Here is a 20,655-nt window from a genome sequence, read left to right on the forward strand (position 1 = left end):
GATAGAAGGATGGATAATGTACTTAGTAGATTGACAACTCATGGGTGAGATTATGTGTATGTACTGTGTTTGTATGGCCATAACGGCTTCGCGGTGCTGCACTCTTTCCAATGCAAAAGCAATAAAAACATATTTTTAAAAAATGTTTGGCAAACCTTTTCAGCACCGGAAAGGGAATTCATGCATGCTGGAGACCAAAACAGCAGTGCGCAGGTACGCTCCGGGAAGATCATCTTCCGGTTTCCGGTGTGGGCATGTGTGCCTGGCCAGCTGGTCAAGCGGTTTCTGGCATGTATGTGCGTGCGAAGATCAGCTGGCTGGTACACTGCGCACCCTGGGAACAGGAAACGCACCCTCCCATGATCTTCCGGTTTCCGATGCATGCATGCGCACCGGCCACATCTTCTTCCCATTCCTGGTGTGCATGCATGCACGAGGACCAGCTGGCCGGCACGCATGTGCAGAGATCATGTTCCTGGCATGCGCACCAGCCACATCTTCTTCCCATTCCTGGCGTGCATGTATGCACAAAGACCAACTGGCCGGCACGCATGTGCAGAGATCATGTTGCTGGCATGCACATGCGCACCGGCCCGCTGCTCCTCTGGTTTCCGGCGCATGTGACTGCTCGTGTGCCCGGAGAGATGGCTGTGCGTGCCACAGGTTCGCCATCACAGGTGTGGGGTCTCCTGCTTGGGTGGGGTTGGACTAGATGACCTACTGCGTCCCTTCCAACTTTGTTAATCTGTCAATCAGATGCCTGCAGGATCCAATCTGGGTCAGTTGTCGGAACCTGAGGGTTTTGGGATTCGTGTCGGAGCCCATCCTCCGGGAACTTCTCTCTTAACGGAATGTGTGCTGTTCTGGAAAACACACACACACACACAACAAAGCACAGACTCCTCGAGGGAAAAGTCCCCCGAGGATGGGCTCCAGCATGAGTCTGAAAGCTCAGAAGCCCCCCCTCCAAAGAAACCTTCTGGTCTTGGTGAGCGACCCAGATTGAATCCTGCAAAACATTTATCCTGGGACACACGTGGCTTTTGCGTCAAGCGATATTCAGAGTTCAGCCTACAGATGGGCCTGTAATTTATTCATGTGCAATGCAGAAAGAAGAATTGTCGGTCATGCAGTCAGTTGGGAATGAATGCATGAAGAAGCACTTCCCTTATTAAGGACGGCCTTTTCAAAGCCCCGATTCACGTTTGAAATGCAGAAGATTTTTGAAGATGGGAGATAAAGATGAAAGCAGAACTTTCCCTTTTGGGTCGAATGGGAAAAAGACCTGGAGAAAAAAAATGGAACTTTGTTATTATATATAGATATATATTTATCTCTTATCTCTACAAAAGCCAAAACTCAACACTCACTCGTCACGAAATCTCCAGCCTACAAACGTGAAATTTGGCACCTATGTTCCTCTTGGCTTCTAGGAGCTCGCTAAGAAAGGATTTTTCGAAATGACCATCAGACCATTAGTATTTCTTATACAGTATTATATTAACATATGTCGATGCTAAGGAGTTAGACATTCTACTCCCCCTCCCCACCTGAAAGGAACTCTGTTTCAACTGCCAGTTGCCTTATATGGGCGTGGCCAGTGCGTGACTCATCCGGCCTGTGGGCTAGGAATGTAGACATTCTACTCCCCCTCCCCACCTGAAAGGAACTCTGTTCCAACTGCCAGTTGTCTTATATTAATATGCTCTGATGCTAAGGAGTTACACATTCTACATGAATTTTCAAGCTTTAAGTGTCAATTTATCAAGCCCGATCTCATATTGAAGCACGGGTATCCAGTGTGTGTGTGTGTGTGTGTGTGTAGGTATGCTTCTGCCTGTATCCCCCTTTGAGTTCGAGATGTTGAAAAAAATATTTTTTCTCCTAGGAACTGGAAGAGAAACACAGGGAAGCTCAGCTGGCGGCCCAACATCTGGAGCTGCACCTGAAGCAGAAAGAACAAATGTATGAAGAAAGGCTCAAAGTAAGAAGTGGATTTGACTATCTATCTATCTATCCATCCATCCATCCCTCCCTCTCTCTCTCCCCCAGTCGAGTGCCAAAATCTTGATTTATTATGCCAGGGAACACGGTACCGTTACGAACCCCTTCTAAAATTAAGGGAAGACGATTCTTGGGGCGTCATTCACTGGTGGGTTCCTCTCCCCGTCGCTACCGGTACGCTGCTCGCGGGGCCGCGCGTCCTGTTCGTGCGTGCGTGCTGAGCACGCATGCGCACTCCACCGCCCCTGCGACACCCAGCTGCTTGTCGGAGCTGGCGCAGGTGCCGCACGCTGTGTGCGCGGGCGCAATTGGCTGGTTCCTTTAAAAACAGGTATAGAATGCGTGCGGGTGGGCGAAACGAGCCACCGTACCGGTACTCTGTCAGCTGCTCCTGGCTAGTACCGGTACGGCCGTACCGGGCCGTACAGGCTGAACCCACCATTGGTGTCAACTCTTCCCCCTTCGTGCTCCCCTTTTTCAAGAAATCCCTGGCTACGTCCAGAAAGAGCTTTAAGTGATTGCTAAGAAGAAGAAGGATGGGGCTCAAATTGCCATGGAACTGTTGAGCGGCTATTCAGAGGTCAGGTTGACCCAGGCAGGAAAAAATAGGAAGAAAGAATCTAATGAAACTCGTGCCAAGTTATGTCCACAGCACCAGGCAACGGAGCAATTAGACTCTTGAGTGGCACTGACTTTTGAGCTGGACATGCCAGCCTTCAAATAAATTTTATTTTTTGTGTGTTCCTGTTATGAAACATCTATAAGGCATGTAGGGGGGTGTGGGGGCTTGGGGGGACAATCTTCATCAGCATCCCGACATGGACATCCCTCTCAACTCCGCTGAAGACGTTACCTAGCCTGGTAAGGAAGCGTTTGGGAAAGCAACCCACAAGTTCAGAGAATGAAACCTTGGTCCAATCTCTACGTTTCCCATCCTTAGCTTTAAGATAAGATCACCTTGATTGTCACTTTTTTCTGGTAACCTATTGGCACACATTAAAAAAGAAGAGTTCTGCTGCCTGCTCTCAATTTCTCTCTCCCTCCCTCCCTCCCTCCCTCCCATCTATATGTCTATCATCTATATCTCTCTGTCCTTCTATCTGTCATCCATCCATTAAATATCTCTGTCATCTATATCTGTCATCCATCTATCTATCATCCATCCATTCATCCATCCAATATCTATATCTATCTATCTATCTACCTACCTACCTACCTACCTACCTACCTACCTACCTACCTACCTACCATCCATCCATCCATCCATCCATCCATCCATCCATCCAATATCTATCTATATGTATCTGTCTGTCCTCTCTCTCTCCCTCCCTCTCTCCCTCCAATCTATATGTCTATCATCTATATCTATCTGTCCTTCTATCTGTCATCCATCCATCCAATATCTCTGTCATCTATATCTGTCATCCATCTATCTATATCTGTCTGTCCTCTCTCTCTCTCTCTCTCTCTCTCTCTCTCTCTCTCTCTCTCTCTCTCTCCCCTCCCTCCCTCCCAACCATCCATCCATCCATCCTGTCTGTCATCTATATGTATCTGTCTGTCTGTCTATCCTCATAGGCATGCATGCACACACACACACACATTTTATGAGGTCTCTTTTGAATGCAGCATCTGGAATGCACTCAAAGACCAACCCGAAAGATTTTGCCAATTCCCGAAAAAGGTTTGGCCTTCCGGTGTTTCTCCGACATATTCCCAGGCATCCGAAACGGCTTGAGGCAAACCCAGATCTGCCTTAAGCCATTTTAGACGCTTTAGACTTAAACTTGGCCTTCACCAAGTTTCGGCTGGACGTCGACGGGCCTCAGAGTAAGGCCCGCTTGCTTCCTCCTTCCCACAATTCTCCCCCAGGTGCTGGACAACCAAATGAAGAAGGACCTGGCAGACAAAGATACTCTGGAAAACATGCTGAGGAAGCACGAGGAGGAAGCTCACGAAAAGTGCAAAATCCTCGCCGAGCAGAAAGCGGTAAGCGGGGCTGCTCTTTAGAGGCATTTCAATTAGCTTGACTCACCCGGCTCGTAGGTGATTCTTAGTCACATCTGAAATGTGTAAAATGCCACTTGCCCCGGATGAGCAAGATTGCCTTTTGCGTGAGCTAAACACCCAGTAATTGTCATATCAATATTGCCGGTGTCAAGGTATCTTTCCATGCACGGAGGAGCTGTTGAGAATTCGCCCGGGGGCCTCCTGTTGGAAAACGGGAGCGCAATTCCCATAGAGCACGGGAAGATTTCCATGAATTTCAGACAGAGGGAATTTGTTCTGACAGAGGCTTCCCCACACCACGAAGCAAACTCCTGTCCCTACAAAACTGCTTTTTATTAAGTTAATGTCAATTCCGCTCATTCACCTCCAGCAAAGTCTTTCGAGGGGGGATTTACTGTCACAGACCTTATCTGGCTTGGAGAGCTGCCAGGCCGATAGCTGCAGAACTTGGCAAGGAGCCTCGGAGAGTCACGAGCCAATGAAGCGAACTAATGATCTCCTGCAAACTCCACTCCCCTGTCGCTCCTCTTTTATTCCCTCTGGGAGGAGCCATTCATCGTCCACCTGGCTGCCCTTCCTGACACCTATGTGGAGTTCACAGCAGATTCTTTTTTTCTTTGCGCCCTAACATGGCTGGCTGGGGGAATTCTGGGAGTTGAAGTCTACAAGTCTTGTGGTTGTCCAAGATTGGAAACGATTTCCTTGGATTTAAATACTCGACTGTGTTCCCCGGGACTCGGAAGGGCCCCCTTTCGTTGTCTTTACTCTTAGTAGATGAATCATCTCGGCTGCTGTTTGTATTTATTTTCTCTCGTGGGTGTTTTTACCCTTTTTAATGGGTTATATATATATATATATATATACGTATGTATGTATGTTGTATTTGTGCTGATAAATAAATAAAGGTTCGAATCCCAGTAAGGGTATGGCTAGCTGATGAGAGCTAAATAGCTTGAAATAGGACATTAGGATAGATCTATTTCAAGCTATTTAGCTCTCATCAGCTAGCCATACCCTTACTGGGATTTGAAAATATGGTTTTCTGCCTGGATGGTTTTTTGTAATGAGCCGAAGGACAGAAAGGGGGAGTAGTGAGCTCCCTCCCATATTTGGGCATACCAGGGGTTGTAACACACATACATACATACATACATACATATATATCGCTGTTAATGCAGCTATATTAATGGTGGTGGTGGGAATATGTCTTTCTTCAGATGATCAATGCGATGGATTCGAAGATCAGATCCCTGGAGCAGAGAATAGTGGAACTGTCTGAAGCTAACAAGCTGGCAGCCAACAGCAGCCTGTTCACCCAGAGGAACATGTAAGCATAAATGCTGCTATTATGTTGTCTTGACTCACACCCGTCTGGAGAAGTTGAGCAAGCCTGTTACTCGTTGTGTAGCGCCTTCCTTTTGACGCTCCTCTGAAATTTGGAGCAGGGATAGGCCTCAACAGCCACTGCAGAGAACATCGGTGACTCTCCCCTAATTGCATGCTGTCTGTAGCCAGACAGTGCGCGCGCAGTCTTGGCATCTTTATCAGAAATGGCACGAGATGTCTAAAATCTTGCAAGTTGTGGGCCAGTTACTTATATCCTGGGAGAAACCCTCCGAAGGACTAGGCTGGCTAGGGGCCAGTCTAGGGGCGTGGGGGGGAAACTAGGGGGAGACACGATAGTGGTCTTCCAATATTTGAGGGGCTGCCACAAAGAAGGGGGGTGTCAAGCTATTCTCCAAAGCATCAGAAGGCTAGACAAGGAGCAACGGATGGAAGGAGAGAAAGCAACCTAGAGAGAAGGAGAGAAGGAGAAGCTTCCTAAGAATGAAAACAATTAACCAATGGAACAACTTGCCACCAGAAGTTGTGGGTGTCCACTCACTGGAAATTTTCAAAAATGGACTGGATAGCCACGTGTCTGAAATGGTAGGGGGTTTCCTGCTTGAGCATGGGGTTGGATTAGAAGACTTCCAAGATCCCTCCCAACTCTGTTATTCTGTTATGGATCATCTAAATGACCTTGCACCATATATATATATATATAAATATAGATATGTAGATGTAGATGTACATATATATATGTGTGTGTGTTGCATTTGTGCTGATAAATAAATAAAGGGCACAAATGCAACACAAATGTAACAAAGGCAACATAAAAAAATGCCTTTCTGCCTGGATGGCTCCTAGGGTGAGCCGAAAGACAGAAAAAGGGAAGCAGTATGCTCCCTCCCATATTTGGGCATACCAGGGGTTGTGACATAATACACACACACACACACACATACACACACACACACACACACATATATAGTGCAAGGCCAGCTGGTCATTAGCTAGATCATACTAGTGGTCTGTGGGATTTAAAATTATGAATTTGATGGTCCCTGCCTGAGGTCCGAAAGGTTGGTGAACCCTGGGTTAGATTACGTAACACTCCCCCAACTCCATTTTTTTAAAAAATAATAATCTATCTATCTATCTATCTATCTATCTATCATCTATCTATCTATCTATCTATCTATCTATCTATCTATCTATCTATCTATCTTAGGAAAGCCCAAGAAGAAATGATTTCTGAGCTCAGGCAGCAGAAATTTTATCTGGAAACTCAGGCAGGAAAATTAGAGGCCCACAACAATAAGCTGGAGGAACAGTTGGAAAAAATCAGCCATCAGGACCACACGGACAAGACTCGCCTGCTGGAGTTGGAGACGAGGTTAAGAGAGGTAAATATATATATATTTATATATTTATTTTTTTTAAAAAGGGGGAGTAGTGACCTTCCTCCCATATTTAGGCATACCAGGGGTTGTAACACAAATATATACTTATTTCCCTGGCTCAACTGATAAGGAAGAGAACCCGTGGCTTAGTGGTTAAGACTCCTGCCTAAGATATATACAGCCCGGGTTCTAACTCTCCTAGTCCCTTTCCTGAAATATTGCCCTGGATGGGAGTTAGTATATGGGCAGCAACCTTTTAAAACTAGCAGGGTGCCCTAGAGGGAAGAAATGAGTTTCCTGTTAATCAGATGGCATTGAGTCTGTTTCTCAAATGCCAGACATGTTTTTGGCAGGGTATAAACAGAGACAAAAGGCTGTTTGGGGGGGGGGGGGACTATCAACAAGCACATTTGTGATCATCTGTGGCTTCCAGAGATTGATTCTGATAGGTCAGAGCAATACTGTTGAGTTTAAACATGGAAGTTCCCTTTCTTCCACATTTGCATTAACCAGCAAAAGGAAGAGCCAGATTGTTGGGGGCAAGAGGCCGACTCTGTAAACCGCTTAGAGAGGGCTGCAAAGCACTGTGAAGCGGTATATAAGTCTAAGTGCTATTAAGAGTTGTGGTGGCACAGTGGTTAGAATGAAGAATTGCAGGGTAACTCTGCCAACTGCCAGAAGTTCGATCCTGACCGGCTCAAGGTTGACTCAGCCTTCCATCCTTCCGAGGCCGGTAAATGTAAACATGGAAGAAAAGGAACTTCCATGTTTCAGCTCAACAGTATGGCTCTAACCTATCAGAATCAATCTCGGAAAGCCTCAAAAACGGCCCGAACAAATGAGCCAAGAAAAGCTTTTGAAATGGGCCAAAAAAAGCCTCAAAACGGGCCAAAAAGCCTAGAAAATGGGTAGAAAAAAGGCTGGAAAAAAGGCTCGAAAATGAGGCATGCAGAGACCAAAAAACTTTTGTTTGTTGTTTTCCTCTTCTAAATTGAAGTGCCTCTTATAGTCAGGTGCATCTTACAATCCAGAAAATACGGCAAGCCAAGATGAGATAAAATAATGAATAAGATTGTATATTTTAAAGTTGGCCCAAAATATTTGCGCCCAGACAACACGCCGATTAATGGGAAATGGATTGTTTATTTAAAAATAAAATTAAAAAAAATATTACAATTTTTTCTTCTGCCCTTCAGGTTAGCCTGGAACACGAAGAACAAAAATTGGAACTGAAGCGGCAACTGACCGAATTGCAGCTCACCCTCCAGGAGAGGGAATCTCAGATTTCAGGGTTGCAAGCCGCCCGGGCAGCCCTGGAAAGTCAACTGCGGGAAGCTAAAACCGAATTGGAAGAGACCACGGCCGAAGCCGAGGAAGAGATCCAGGCGCTGACGGTAAGCTTTTGAACTCCGGGCTGGGCTCAGGAGCTGCGCGCTGCTGGCTCTTGAGAGCTTGAAGCGGTGGGCGAAGGTTGGAGACGGCCCGTTTCCTGTTCAAAACTTCTGGAGAACGTTCAAAAGCTCTATGAAAAGGTTTCCCACCCATTCTTTCATTCAGAAAGATGCCTTGTTTTGTGGGCTCCTCGGTTGTTTTCTTGCAGACATTTCATTACCCAGCTAGGTAACATCATCAGGGCTAGAATGCAGTTGGAGAGAAGGAAGAGGAGGAGGATTGTGGGGTCCTTGTTACTCGTTGAGCTTGGTCATTTTCTGGCAGGCGATTCATTACCCAACTAAGGTGAGAACATCAATGCAGCCTATACTTCATATCAGAGGTCAAATCTTGTCCTTCCTTTTGATGTGGAGGCTCTAGAAAGAGGGCAGAGAAGAGCAACGAAGAGGATGAGGGGACTGGAGGCTAAAACGTATGAAGAACGGTTGCAGGAACTGGGCCTGGCTTGTCTAGGGAAGAGAAGGACCAAGGGAGACAGGATAGCAGTCTTCCAATATCTAAGGGACTGCCTTCTCCTGGCCGTTTCTCACTCCAAAATTGGAAGGACAGACCTCTTGTTACCTGATTCACCTGAAGAAATAGTACTGCTTTAAAAAGCCTCAGTAAGACCACATTTTGAATGCACCCAGTTTGGTACCCATATTATAAAAAAGATATTGAGATTCTGGAAAGAATGCAGAGAAGAGCAACAAAGATAATCAGGGACTGGAGGCTAAAACATAGGCTGAATGGTTGCTGGAACTGGGTATGTCTAGTTGAATGAAAAGAAGGACTAGGGGAGACATGATAGCAGTCTTCCAATATCTCAGGGGATGCCCCAAAGAAGAGGGAGTCAAGCTATTCTCCAAAGCACCCTAAGGCAGAACAAGAAGCAATGGGTGGAAACTAATCAAGGAGAGAAGCAACTTAGAACTGAGGAGAAATTTCCTTAGACAGTTAGAACAATTAATCAGTGGAACAGAAGTTGCCTCCAGAAGCTATAAATGCTCCAACACTGGAAGATTTGAAGAAGATGTTGGATAGCCATTTGTCTGAAACGGTATAGGGTTTCCTGCCTAAGCAGGGGGTTGGATTAGAAGACCTCCAAGGTCCCTTCCAACTCCGTTATTCTATTCTATTTTATTCTATTCTTTGGTAATAAAGCAATATTTGCCCTTTTTTTTGCAAAGAATCTGGCAAGGCAGACCCTTGGGTAACAGCATTCATTGCCTTTTTTTTTTTTTAAGGAATTAGATTTGGTCTTCAAAACATTTGTAATACGAACTTGAAAGTCCATCTGATCTGGTGCTTCCCCTGTTTCAATTTTCTTTCTAACTTCTGATGTATCCAAACAGCTTTTCAGAAGTTGGGGGGCCGGGGTGGGGGGATTGCATCCAGTCTGGCCAAGGTGGAGCATGGTATTGGTGGCTGGGTTCTCTTCCTTGCCGAAGCAGCTGTGATGTTTTGGGGGGCGACTTAGGAATTGTGAGGTTACGGAAGCGCCCAACGGCTGCGCTGTTTCTGCCCTTTGAGCTGCTTGATGGGAGCTTGAAGGTTTTTGGAAAAGGACTTCTGGAGAATGAGAGGGCGGGATCTGGCTGCAACCTCTGTCACTCCACCGATCACCCGGGTGGATTCGACTGATCTGGCTGTCTAGGCAGGTGTCCCACCCACCCTTCCCACCCCATGTGTGTCCCTCCTGAAGCTGCAAGCTTGCTGGAAGAGGACGATCATCCAGATAGACGTATAACCAGTCTTTAATCCAAGGATCTTCTGTATATGTATCTTTGGGGGCTTAGTAGAACTGGGCAAGAGGCATGGCCTTTCAGTTTGGGAAGTCCACTTCCCATGTAGGACACGCAGAAGTCACGGATGTCATGGTATCTCAATCTTGGGTTCGTAAGTGATACCGCTCGGCATACGGCCATGCCTGTTCTGACCTAGGCTTCACCCAATCCCGAAGCAGACTCCTTGTCCCCCCCAAAAAAACATTTTTATTAAGCTCACGGGAAATCCTCTCGTTCACATCGGGCTAAGTCCCGGCAAACAGTCTTTCAAGGGTGAATTGACAACCACAGACCTTATCAGGCTTGGAGAGCTGCCAAGCCGATGTCTCCCAGACGCCACGCTGTAACAGCAATTCCTTGAGAAGGAGTCACCAACAAATCATCTGGCTTGATACTGGCTTGTTGGGCAAATGCTCTTATATACATCGTCAGACTCAAATATTAACAGATGTCCATAGAGACGAACAGTTTCCCAAGCTCTCATAGGTTGTGTGATTCTGTTAGCTTTCAAATTCAGTGGGTATAAGTTGCCCAAATAGCAATAGGGAAGAAGATTGGGCAGGTGCCATCATGATCCACCTCTTGTTGGTTGATTGCCGCCTTGTACACCAAGTTGGCCGTTGCTCTTCAAGGTGGTCCTTTTCAGCGGAGGTCCGTTTTCCTTCCTTCAAGCGTCCTTCCATACCTGTGGAAGCTTTGGAAGAAGGACTTAACTTTTAATCCGCTAATTCCCCAAATCGGTTGACTTAAGCCGTAAAATCGTACACAGACGATCCGTCATTTCCCTGCCAAAAGGAGCCACTTCCATCTCGTGCTTCCACTGTCGCTGATCTTCATAGCTAAAGGTTCCCCTCGCACATAGGTGCTAGTCGTTCCCGACTGTAAAGGGGGGGGGGCTGCTCATCTCCGTTTCAAAGCCGAAGAGCCAGCGCTGTCCGAAGACGTCTCCATGGTCTTGTGGCCGGCATGACTCAATGCCGAAGGCGCACGGAACGCTGTTCCCTTCCCACCAAAGGTGGTTCCTGTTTTTCTACTTGCACTTTTTCCCTGCTTTCGAACTGCTAGGTTGGCGGAAGCTGGGACAAGTCACGGGAGCTCACTCCGTTACGCGGCGCTAGGGATTCGAACCCCCAAACTGCTGACCTTTCTGATCGATAAGCTCAGCCTCTTAGCCACTGAGCCACCGAGCTTCACATTTGGGTGGCATGACCTTGTCTCCCCCTGCCCCAAATGCAGCTGGTTGGGGGCAAGGAAGCTCCCTCCGTTTCTAGTTGGTCCTTTTCAATTTGCTGAAACAGTTTTTTGCTTTGGATTCAGGACGTTTTGATGAAACGTAGGGGGGAAAAAAAACATCCACTGAGCCCGGAAACTTCAGAGTAAGATTGGAGAAGGACTTTGGCGCTGGGTGTGTGGGTTTGTGTTGAGCTTTGGGGTCACACACTTTGCTTGTAAAATAATAATAATAATAATATACGGTAGGTTTTACTAAAATGTCTGTCAACGTCTTTTGGGATCTCTAGGCTTCCTTTTATCGCCAGGAATCGTTGGTTGTGGGAAGAGGTATTTCCTTAGTATACTGGAATAGCTTTTTGTAGACATTTCCAGGGCTTGATTTTTCACTGGCAGGTTCTCCTGATAGACCGGTAGTCCTCGACTTACAACAGTTTGTTTAGTGGCCATTCAAAGTTATAACGGCACGGGGGGGGGGAAGTGACTTGTGACCCATTTTTCACGCTGTAGCATCCCCACGTGATCAAAATCCAGATGTTTTGCAACTGGCTCTTATTTATGACAGTTGCTATGGATCTTAACAACCATCTTACTAACTTAGCAGCTGCAGCGATTCACTTAACGACGGTGGCAAGAAAGGTGATCAAATGGAGCAAAAAAAAAACAACCCCTCACCTAACCAATGCCTCACTGAGCAGCAGAAATGTGGGGGTTCAATTGTGGTCGTAAGTCGAGGACTACCTCTTCTGCCCTTTCGTTTCCAAATGCAAAAACCAAGCACGGGAAATCCCACCCCTCAGCGACCTACGTTCCTCCCCTTCCCCCTCCAAAAACCTGGGTCTTTAACAGACAAGGTTGCGGGGAGCTTGCGCAATGTTTTGTCATAGGCTTTTTCCCCTCTAGCCTTCGTCTTTGGAACAAGATTGCAACAGCCTGTGCATTAATTAATATATATATATATAAAAAATCAAACGGTGCTAGGGACGATAACTACATCCGGCAAATGAATTAAGTATCGGCAGGCGCAAAGAACCGAGGATCGCACTTAAGTTGCGGTTCAGATGGTTTTACGCACAAGACTTTGGACAGCTAACGTTCAAGCCCTTAATTGGCGCTAGATAACGAGTTAACTAAGTCTAAGTTCAGAGACTTAGAATGTTTGTGGGAACGTAACGATTCTCGGCTGGTGACTTGTTTGACGCTGCCCCTGTCTCTACTTGTTCTTTGAACAAGTTTCTTTGGAGAGGCACACCTATAATGTGGTTATTTCACAGCACCAACCTTCAGTTTTATGCGTCTCCTTTGCCGCCACGTCATGGATAGGAGTGAAACCCCCCAAAGGCGCTTTTTCTAAAGGCAGCTGGGCTTTTTCTTGGTTATTTTCCTTGAAGAGGTTGCGCTTTAAGAATCTTCTTTGGTTGAGCGGTGGAGGATGGAAGGATTTAGATTCCTTGGCAGACATAGAATCTACTTGTTCACGACTGCCAATCGTTGACCACCAGGCGACTGCAAGGAATATAAACCCTTCCATCCTCCATCCTTCCGTTAGAACGGAAGAAGCTTCTTGGATGAGAAGCGAAACGACTTCAAGGGAAGTCCAGTTGCCTTTTGAAGAAGCATCTTTGGGACAGCCATGGATGACCGAGAAACTCCATAGATGTTTAGGTACGGTTGAAGCTTTAGCTTCCAGGTTTCAGAAGATGCCCGAGGCCTACCCCCGTGGGTTGTTGTTGTTATTTTTTTGCTCAGCCAGGACTAGCAGCCTGCAGGATCTTCCCTCCCTAAACTTTGCTGGCTGGTAGATTGTTCTATAATTCATTTAGCCACCGCTGTTGGATGCTGCCTCTGATGTGTGCAAACATTGATGATCGAATTCTTACCTCCTCTAGGCACATAGAGATGAAATCCAGCGTAAATTTGAAGCCCTTCGTAATAGCTGCACAGTGAGTATTCGACCGAGACCCTTGAATTATTTTGAAAATCAGAGGATGAGGAAGGAAACGGTCCACGTTTGGTGGCTCTGTCTGCCCCTTGGGAAGGTCAAAAGGCTTCGGAAGGAGTCGTGGGCTTTTCCCCGAGCTAGCAGAACCAAGACTGATCTGAATTCTTACTTGAGAATCTCCAGAAGAAAATAAATAAATAAATTCTGTCTGGAGAATTTGAAGCATTCGATCCGGCCACTTTCAAAAACCACCCGAAAAACGATTGGAAATTTTTTTAAAAAAATCTCATTTCGGTGCAGCTAATAAGAATGGTTTAAGCAGCTGCCACAAACGATGGGTGTATATATATAGTAGTATATATATGACATTTCCAAGACCGTGTTGGGTAGTAGCTTGTAGGCTTGGGCATCTAGCCAGCCTCGATGTCTCTTTAAGATGATATACTCCCTCGCCCTGCAGATTCCACTGGGAGACACACAACCTTCCATCCTTCTCTTAAGGCAGAAGCATTTGGCAGCCGTTGCTTTCTTTTTTGGGGGGATTGGCGACGCAAGCGTTGCGTTTTGCGGCAAGCTGGGGGAATGGCTGCATGCACGGCTGCCTCGCTGCATTCTTTGCCGCAGGTTCCCCTTGGATGGAAAAGGCCAAGCCACCCTTAGGGGTCTCTCCGCCCCTTACCTGCTCTCCCCTCACTTCCCAAATCATGCATGCAAACTCTCATCTCCACTTTTCCTTGCCTTGCCTGTCGGCATCTCGAGCGAGCCCCTCGCCATCTCTCAACGCTCCTCCGAGGCTGCCACTTGCATGCGGAGCAACGCACACCGGATCTTGCGCCGTCGAAATGAACGGGGGGGGGGGGGTTTGTCCTCGGAAAAAAAATACGTGTTTTGCAACGAGACCCTCCCCCGAGCAAGGGAAGCTGACCTCGCCCTCAAAAATGGGCGTCAGCCGGTTTGGTTTGGTAGCTGCTGAGTTCAGGTAGATTTTTGAAGAGGGGCAGAAAATGTTAAAAAAAGAAACAAACATGGAATTTTAAAAGTCCTGCGTGTGTCAGGGTTCCGAGTAGCATCCAGAAGTAAATCAAGAGTCCAAGGCAAAGGATCGCTCAAAGTTCCAATTGATTAAGAGAGCCATGTTGGCCCATCTGGGAAACCCCGAATCTGACAACGGAAACGGCCACAGTGGCGAGTTGGCCACGGTGAAATTGTCATCGACCTGGGTCTGTACGTGTACCAAAGCGGCAAGGACTTTTTCTTAATATATAAAATACACTTTTTCCGTAGTATATTAATAGCCAGGTTGCAGACTGGCTGCTAAATTCAGAAATAGCTTGGAGGAGGATGTAAGACATTCAAGGAAGTCACTCTGGAGAGCTAAAATATCCGTTATGGCAAACTCATTGACCCAAACTTGAATGTTTTTTCTTTTCTTTTTCCCGGTGTGCCTTTGATCTTGGGCGCTTTCTTCATTGGAAGCGCTGGTTTGGTTCGGCGTCGTTCACCAAAACAGTGTTTTGCTTTCCTAGGAAATTTAAAGATAGGGTGTTTTTTTTCCCCCCCATTAAACCCTCGCTGTTTTATTGCTGCAACAGACTCCTTGGTGCCTCGGCAGGAGGAATTTTGCTCTCCTGGTGATATTTCCCGACGGAGAGCAGGAGGTAGAGGCGGCTGCAGTTATTCTTAGCCGAAAGATTATGCTAAACATGGGCAGCCGAGGGTATTTATGGCTCGTAAGGATGCTGGGATGTGATTCATGAAAACATGATTGCGTTGTATATCTATATCCTCTTCTATCTATATAAATATGGCTTTGTGTGTGTGTGTGTGTGTTTGTGTATGTTCCAGCATAACTCTGGAACGCCTTGAGCAATTTCAACCAAACTTGGTACACAGATGACTTACTCTCTGGAGACAAATACTGTGGGGGGTAAGACACCCCTAACACCCTTCAGTGTGTGTTTCTGTTAAGATACAGCCTCTTGTGCCTTAAAATGGCTTCTACTGTACTGCTGTAAAATGGCTTCTACTGTACAGCGCAGCGGAGTTGCCATGGTAATGCCTTCACAGAACTCCACAAGGGAGCTCCCTCGGGTGAGGGGGAAAATCCAACATTAGGGATTACGGTTGGTCCGGACATTTCCCCCCTATAAATAAATACCCGGGTAAACACCGGGGTATCGGCTAGTATAAAATAAGCCTGTTGCATTAGATCTGTTGACTTCTATCCCGTTCACCAAGTAACAGCCCACCTGCCAAAGATCAAGGAAAATAAAGTTTATTTTATTTTATTTGGGGGGGGGGAAGGGAGAGGTTCTCCTGCCTAAATCCTTCCATCCCTTGGTCTCTGCCCGCCTGCCTGTTTTTCCCTCTTCCACCAAATTCATTTCAGAAATCCTTCAGCCTCTTAAATCTTTTACACCAGGGAGCAAAGAAGGCATAAGGCAGCACCGCATGAGGTGAATTGGAAGAAGGCCCTTGTCCATCAGATTTTAAGCTTCTTTTTTTTCCTTCCTTCCTTCCTTCCTTCCAGCTCGTTGAGCGAATCAGCGATTCAAATGGGCTGGATCGAGGGGGGAAAGGTACACCTTTTAACCGTGTATTTTGTATTCTAAATTTTATACTGCATAGGGGGCCTTATTTTAATTGCGATGGTTCAGACAGGAATAAACAAAACGAACAGTGGATGGAGGAACTGTCACAATGTACAACCAAATCCTGACTACAAGTAGTTCTTTAATTTACAACCATAATTGAGGCCGTTTCTGTCGCTAAGCGAGGCACTGGTAAAGCATGTTTTCCCACCTGTTTTATGACCTTGCTTATCGCAGTTGTTAAGCGAATCCTTACAGTTGTTAAAGTCGGTAACACCCTAGCAGCAGTGGCTCTTCGGTCCCAAGGGCCGGCCCATAGATTTCCACTGCTCCCCTCTCCTCTGCCTTCTGTGCATCCCCTGCATCAGGCACTGGACCCAGTTGTTCCTCCTCTTCCTCATCAGCCACCTCCAGACCTGGGGGGTGTTGACTCTCCATCTGAGGGCTGATTGACGGCTCAGGCTCCGCCTCTCTCTCTCTCCCTCTCTCTCTCTCTCTCTCTCTGACAGCTCCATTCCCTCTTCCCCTCGGAGTTCCCTGGTTGCCTTGATGCTGACCAGCCCATAGATTTCCACTGCTCTCCTCTCCTCTGCCTTCTGCGCATTCGCTAATCAGGCACTGGACCCAGCTGTTCCTCCTCTTCCTCATCAGCCACCTCCAGACCTGGGGGCTGTTGACGGCCCAGGCTCTGCCTCTGTCTCTCTCTCTGCCAGCTCCATTCCCTCTTCCCCCTCGGAGCTCTCTTGTTGCCTTGATGCTGACCCTAACTCCCACGCCGCCTCCTCCTCCTCTGATTCGCCTGCTGGAGGGGCCGGAGGACAACTGGGCACAAAACCCTGCTTTTCCTCTCTTGTTGAAGTAATCGCTAAAGAGTCACCGAACAGGTAATTTGCCTCTCTACAAGGCCTCTCCGCGAATCCTCAGTATCCCCCTTACGGAAGTTAGCGTCTGTGGTCCACAGGGAGGATAACATCAGGTTTGGAAAGATAAATCCATTTGCTTTGTACCGTCGTTTGAACACCTGCAGATCTGGCCAGAGAACCCCGGGGCTGCCAGTTGCTCGTTGCTCTTGCATTCTTCCAACCCCAAGATCGTAGCATGAAAAGTAGACCTCTTACATCATCTTAACACCAAACGATTAAAGGACAGCGGGCCTTCAACACCAGTTATGGGTGTAGCTTCAACACCTGGCTATTTAAGCATGTGCCATTTTTGCAAAGCTGCATGATAAAAACTTCCAGAACGCCGTTTGAGGAAGTTTGGAAGTTGGCTGTCGGGAGACTCGTCCTCTTCTGTTCTCCGCCCGTTTCTTAGATGTGTTTTCTGTTCTCTCCCCCCCCCCCCAATCCCCGGCGTGTTGTTCTTTCCGTCTAGGTGATCACGGACCTAGAAGAGCAGCTGAATCAGTTGACCGAGGACAACGCTGAGCTGAACAACCAGAATTTCTTCCTCTCCAAGCAGTTGGACGAAGCTTCGGGAGCGAACAACGAGGTGGTTCAATTGCGGAGCGAGGTTGACCATCTCCGTCGCGAGATCACGGAACGGGAGATGCAGCTCACCAGTCAAAAGCAAGTAAGTCCTCCCTGTTTCAGTTGACAAAGGCCGGCTCTTGTAGACTCAACCATGCGACTAAATGCATGTTAGACTCCACCCTGCAGGGGATTATGGGGTTGTTAAAAGAAAATGATGATATAAGCCTAAATGCTGAGTGGTGCGGTGGCCTAGCGGTGGAGCTCTCGCCTCACAATCAAGGAGGCTGTGAGTTTGATCCTAGGTAGAGGCAGATATTTCTCTTCTCTGGGCACAATGAGAATATATCTGCTGAACAAAACTCCGCTCTGGCAACAAGAAGGGCAATGGGCCAGTAAAACACTCTGCTAGCTCCATTCAGTCGCCCTGACTCCACCCAGCAAGGGTAGTCATTCAAAGGAGGTGATGATTATGCTCTTGAGCTGAACTTCAGGAGGAGGAGGGGAAAAAACTGTTGGGGATTTATTTGTAGACCATGGAGGCCTTAAAGACCACCTGTACCATGCTGGAGGAGCAAGTGATGGATCTGGAGGCCCTGAATGATGAGCTCTTGGAGAAGGAGCGCCAGTGGGAGGCGTGGAGAAGTGTTCTGGGAGACGAGAAGAGCCAGTTTGAGTGCCGGGTGCGGGAACTCCAGAGAATGTTGGACACGGAGAAGCAAAGCAGGTACATGTTCTCTTTCGGCTTTTGGGTGAATGTGAAACGGCGAGAAAGGAAGGAATCCCAAAACAGGATGTTGTGCTAAAATCCCCAGGAACCTCTGGAAGACAGCGCGTTCAATAAAGGAGAATATTTGAGGCTCAGAGTCGAAAGGAGGGGTCCCTGGCGCTCTGAGCTTGGTGGTTTTCTTGCGGACATTTCATGACCCAGCTAGGTAACATCCTCAGTGCTAGAAGGGAGTGGGCTTTGCAGGGAGGAGTAAGAGAAGGACTGTCCTTGATGCTCTCTGAGTTTGGTTGTTTTCTTGCAGACGTTTCATTACCAAACTAGATAACGTCATCAGTGCTAGAAGGGAGTGGGCTTTGCAGGGAGGAGGAGGAGGAAGAGGACTGTGGGGTCCTTGGTGATCTCTGAGCTTGGTGGTTTTCTTGAAGACGTTTCATTACCCAGCTAGATAACATCAGTGCACTTCCTTCCTTCCTTCCTTCCTTCCTTCCTTCCTTCCTTCCTTCCTTCCTTCCTTCCTTCCTTCCTTCCTGTCTTTACATCCTTTCATTTAAGATTGATATTTTTCAGATCTTCCTGAAAAATTGTCTCATCATTATTAACCTTCCTTCCTCCCTCCCTCAGTCCCTCCAGCCCTTTTGATTCTTCTTTTTTCTGTTTTCCTTCCTTCCCTCCTTCTTTTCTCTTCTTTTTCCTTCCTTCCTTCCTTCTTCTTCCTTCCCCTCTTTCCTTATTTTTCCTTCCTTGCCCTCTTCCCATCTTTTTCTTTTTCTTTTGCCTTTCCTCTTTCCCTTTCTCCTTTCCTGTCCCTTCTTGCGTGCTCAAATGCAAAAGGGGAAACATGTTTCCTTCTGTTTTGTTTTTAATTTGTTTTGCTAGCTCTCTGCCAGCGAAAACGGAGCCCTGGGGTGTGTGTGTGTGTGTGTGTGTGTGTGTGTGTGTGTGTGCACCCCCTAGCTCCGTTTTCACTAGCAGAGTCACCGTGAGCCTGTGCTGTTTTCAAGTCATCGCTGTGGACCAGATCTAAGCACTCCGGGGCTGGATCCAGCCCCCGCATCTTGAGTTTTAAAAGAAGTATCCATCATTTAAAAGAAGTATCTGGGTGAACTTTACAGGGTAGTATTTTTCCTGTCACTTTCTCAGGAAGGAAACATGGACGGGGGGCAGGTTTTAAAGAGTTTCAGGAAGCCAGGCTGTTGCAGCCTCGCTTTCTAACCCCGTTTATTCTTGGGCTCTTGATTAACATGTAGGCTATATACAGAGTTTTATGCAAGAGCATGACGTTGGGAAACAGAGGTTGACTATTTGCCAGCCACCCTCTCATAACCACCACCATCTGGCCCTCGTTTTTCTTCCGGATTCTCACAGTGTCAATTTGGTTCCTGCTCAGCGGAGGCACGAAATCTAGGAAGAAGCACTGAATTTTGCCACTTACCACTTTTTTTAGATATATAGAGAGAGAGGGACGGTGGAGAGCATCCTGTCATATGGCATTTCAGTCTGGTTTGGAAGCATGACTGCTTCGGATAGGAAGGCGGTAGAGCAGAGTGGTGAGGACGGCAGAAAAGATGATTGGCAGTTCACTCCCTTCTATCCAGGATGCGGCATATGAGTGATGCTTGAGCAGGGTCCCCAGGGTTGCCTGGGACTCTACATGTCCTCCTGGTTTCCTTTTAGGAGGGGGCTCCGTGATATCTGCACCGCAGCATCCAGAGTCAGTCACAGTTTTGATCCATATAGCATCAAGCTTGTGAACTCTCAAGTTTCCTCTTTCCGCTACGTATTCAAGATGGATAGTGATTAGTATTTATATGCATTTATATGTTAGGGCATAGGTACTGTATGTACATATGGACATAGCGTGTGAATGTCCATGTTATGCATGTGTACACTTTTGAGAGCAGGAAACAAAGATTATCAGCTGTCTGTCTGTCCATCTATCTACCCACCCACTCTATCTCTCTCTCCCTCTCCCTCTCTCTCTCTCTCTCTCTCTCTCTCTCTCTCTCTGTCTACCTACACATCCATCCATTTACCCACCTAACCATCCATCCACTGACCCACCTACCTACCTATCTACCTACCCATCCATCCATCCATCCACCTACCTACCTACCTACCCATCAATCCATCTACCCACCTAGCCATCCATCCATCCATCCATCCATCCATCCATCCATCCATCCATCCATCCATGTATCTATCTATCTGTCTGTCTATCTGTCTGTCTGTCTATCTATCTATCTATCTATCTATCTATCTATCTATCTATCTATCTATCTATCTATCATCTACCTACCTACCTACCGACCTTTCCATCCATCCATTCTTCTACCTACCTATCTACCTGTCCGTCCACCCACCCACCCCCTCTCTATCTATCTACCTACCTACCTACCTACCTACCTACCTACCTACCTACCTACCTACCTACCTACCTATCTATCTATCTATCTATCTATCTATCTATCTATCTATCTACCCATCCTGGAAGCCACACGAGTAGTATAAAGTCGGTGCTTATTCTCTTTCATGCAGGGTGCGAGCTGACCAGCGTATCACGGAATCCCGCCAAGTTGTGGAGCTCGCAGTTAAAGAACATAAAGCGGAGATCTTGGCTCTCCAGCAAGCGTTAAAGGAACAGAAGCTCAAAGCTGAGAGTCTGTCTGACAAGGTTGGTCGCTTAGCCAGATTCACTTAACCACCGTGTGACTAACTTAACAAATGCAGCGATTCAC

The 20,655-nt window shown here is 47.0% G+C and overlaps 1 protein-coding gene across 5 annotated transcripts in view; it reads left to right on the forward strand.

The window, feature by feature from the left end:
• CIT (citron rho-interacting serine/threonine kinase) overlaps positions 1-20,655 on the forward strand; it is a 211,089-nt gene that overhangs the window by 166,618 nt on the left and 23,816 nt on the right. For 4 of the 5 annotated variants that reach the window (XM_081966276.1, XM_081966272.1, XM_081966273.1 and 1 more), the window contains 9 exons: positions 1,889-1,984; positions 3,877-3,993; positions 5,232-5,341; positions 6,569-6,743; positions 7,937-8,134; positions 13,078-13,131; positions 17,096-17,293; positions 17,724-17,917; positions 20,456-20,591. In XM_081966276.1, the coding sequence (XP_081822402.1) occupies positions 1,889-1,984; positions 3,877-3,993; positions 5,232-5,341; positions 6,569-6,743; positions 7,937-8,134; positions 13,078-13,131; positions 17,096-17,293; positions 17,724-17,917; positions 20,456-20,591 (1,278 nt within the window). The remainder of the gene's footprint in view (positions 1-1,888; positions 1,985-3,876; positions 3,994-5,231; positions 5,342-6,568; positions 6,744-7,936; positions 8,135-13,077; positions 13,132-17,095; positions 17,294-17,723; positions 17,918-20,455; positions 20,592-20,655) is intronic. The other variant, XM_081966275.1, reaches the window with a different exon arrangement.

Source organism: Natrix helvetica (assembly GCF_964273705.1).
Source record: "Natrix helvetica genome assembly, chromosome: 14".
In the NCBI taxonomy this organism is placed as follows: Eukaryota; Metazoa; Chordata; class Lepidosauria; order Squamata; family Natricidae; genus Natrix; species Natrix helvetica.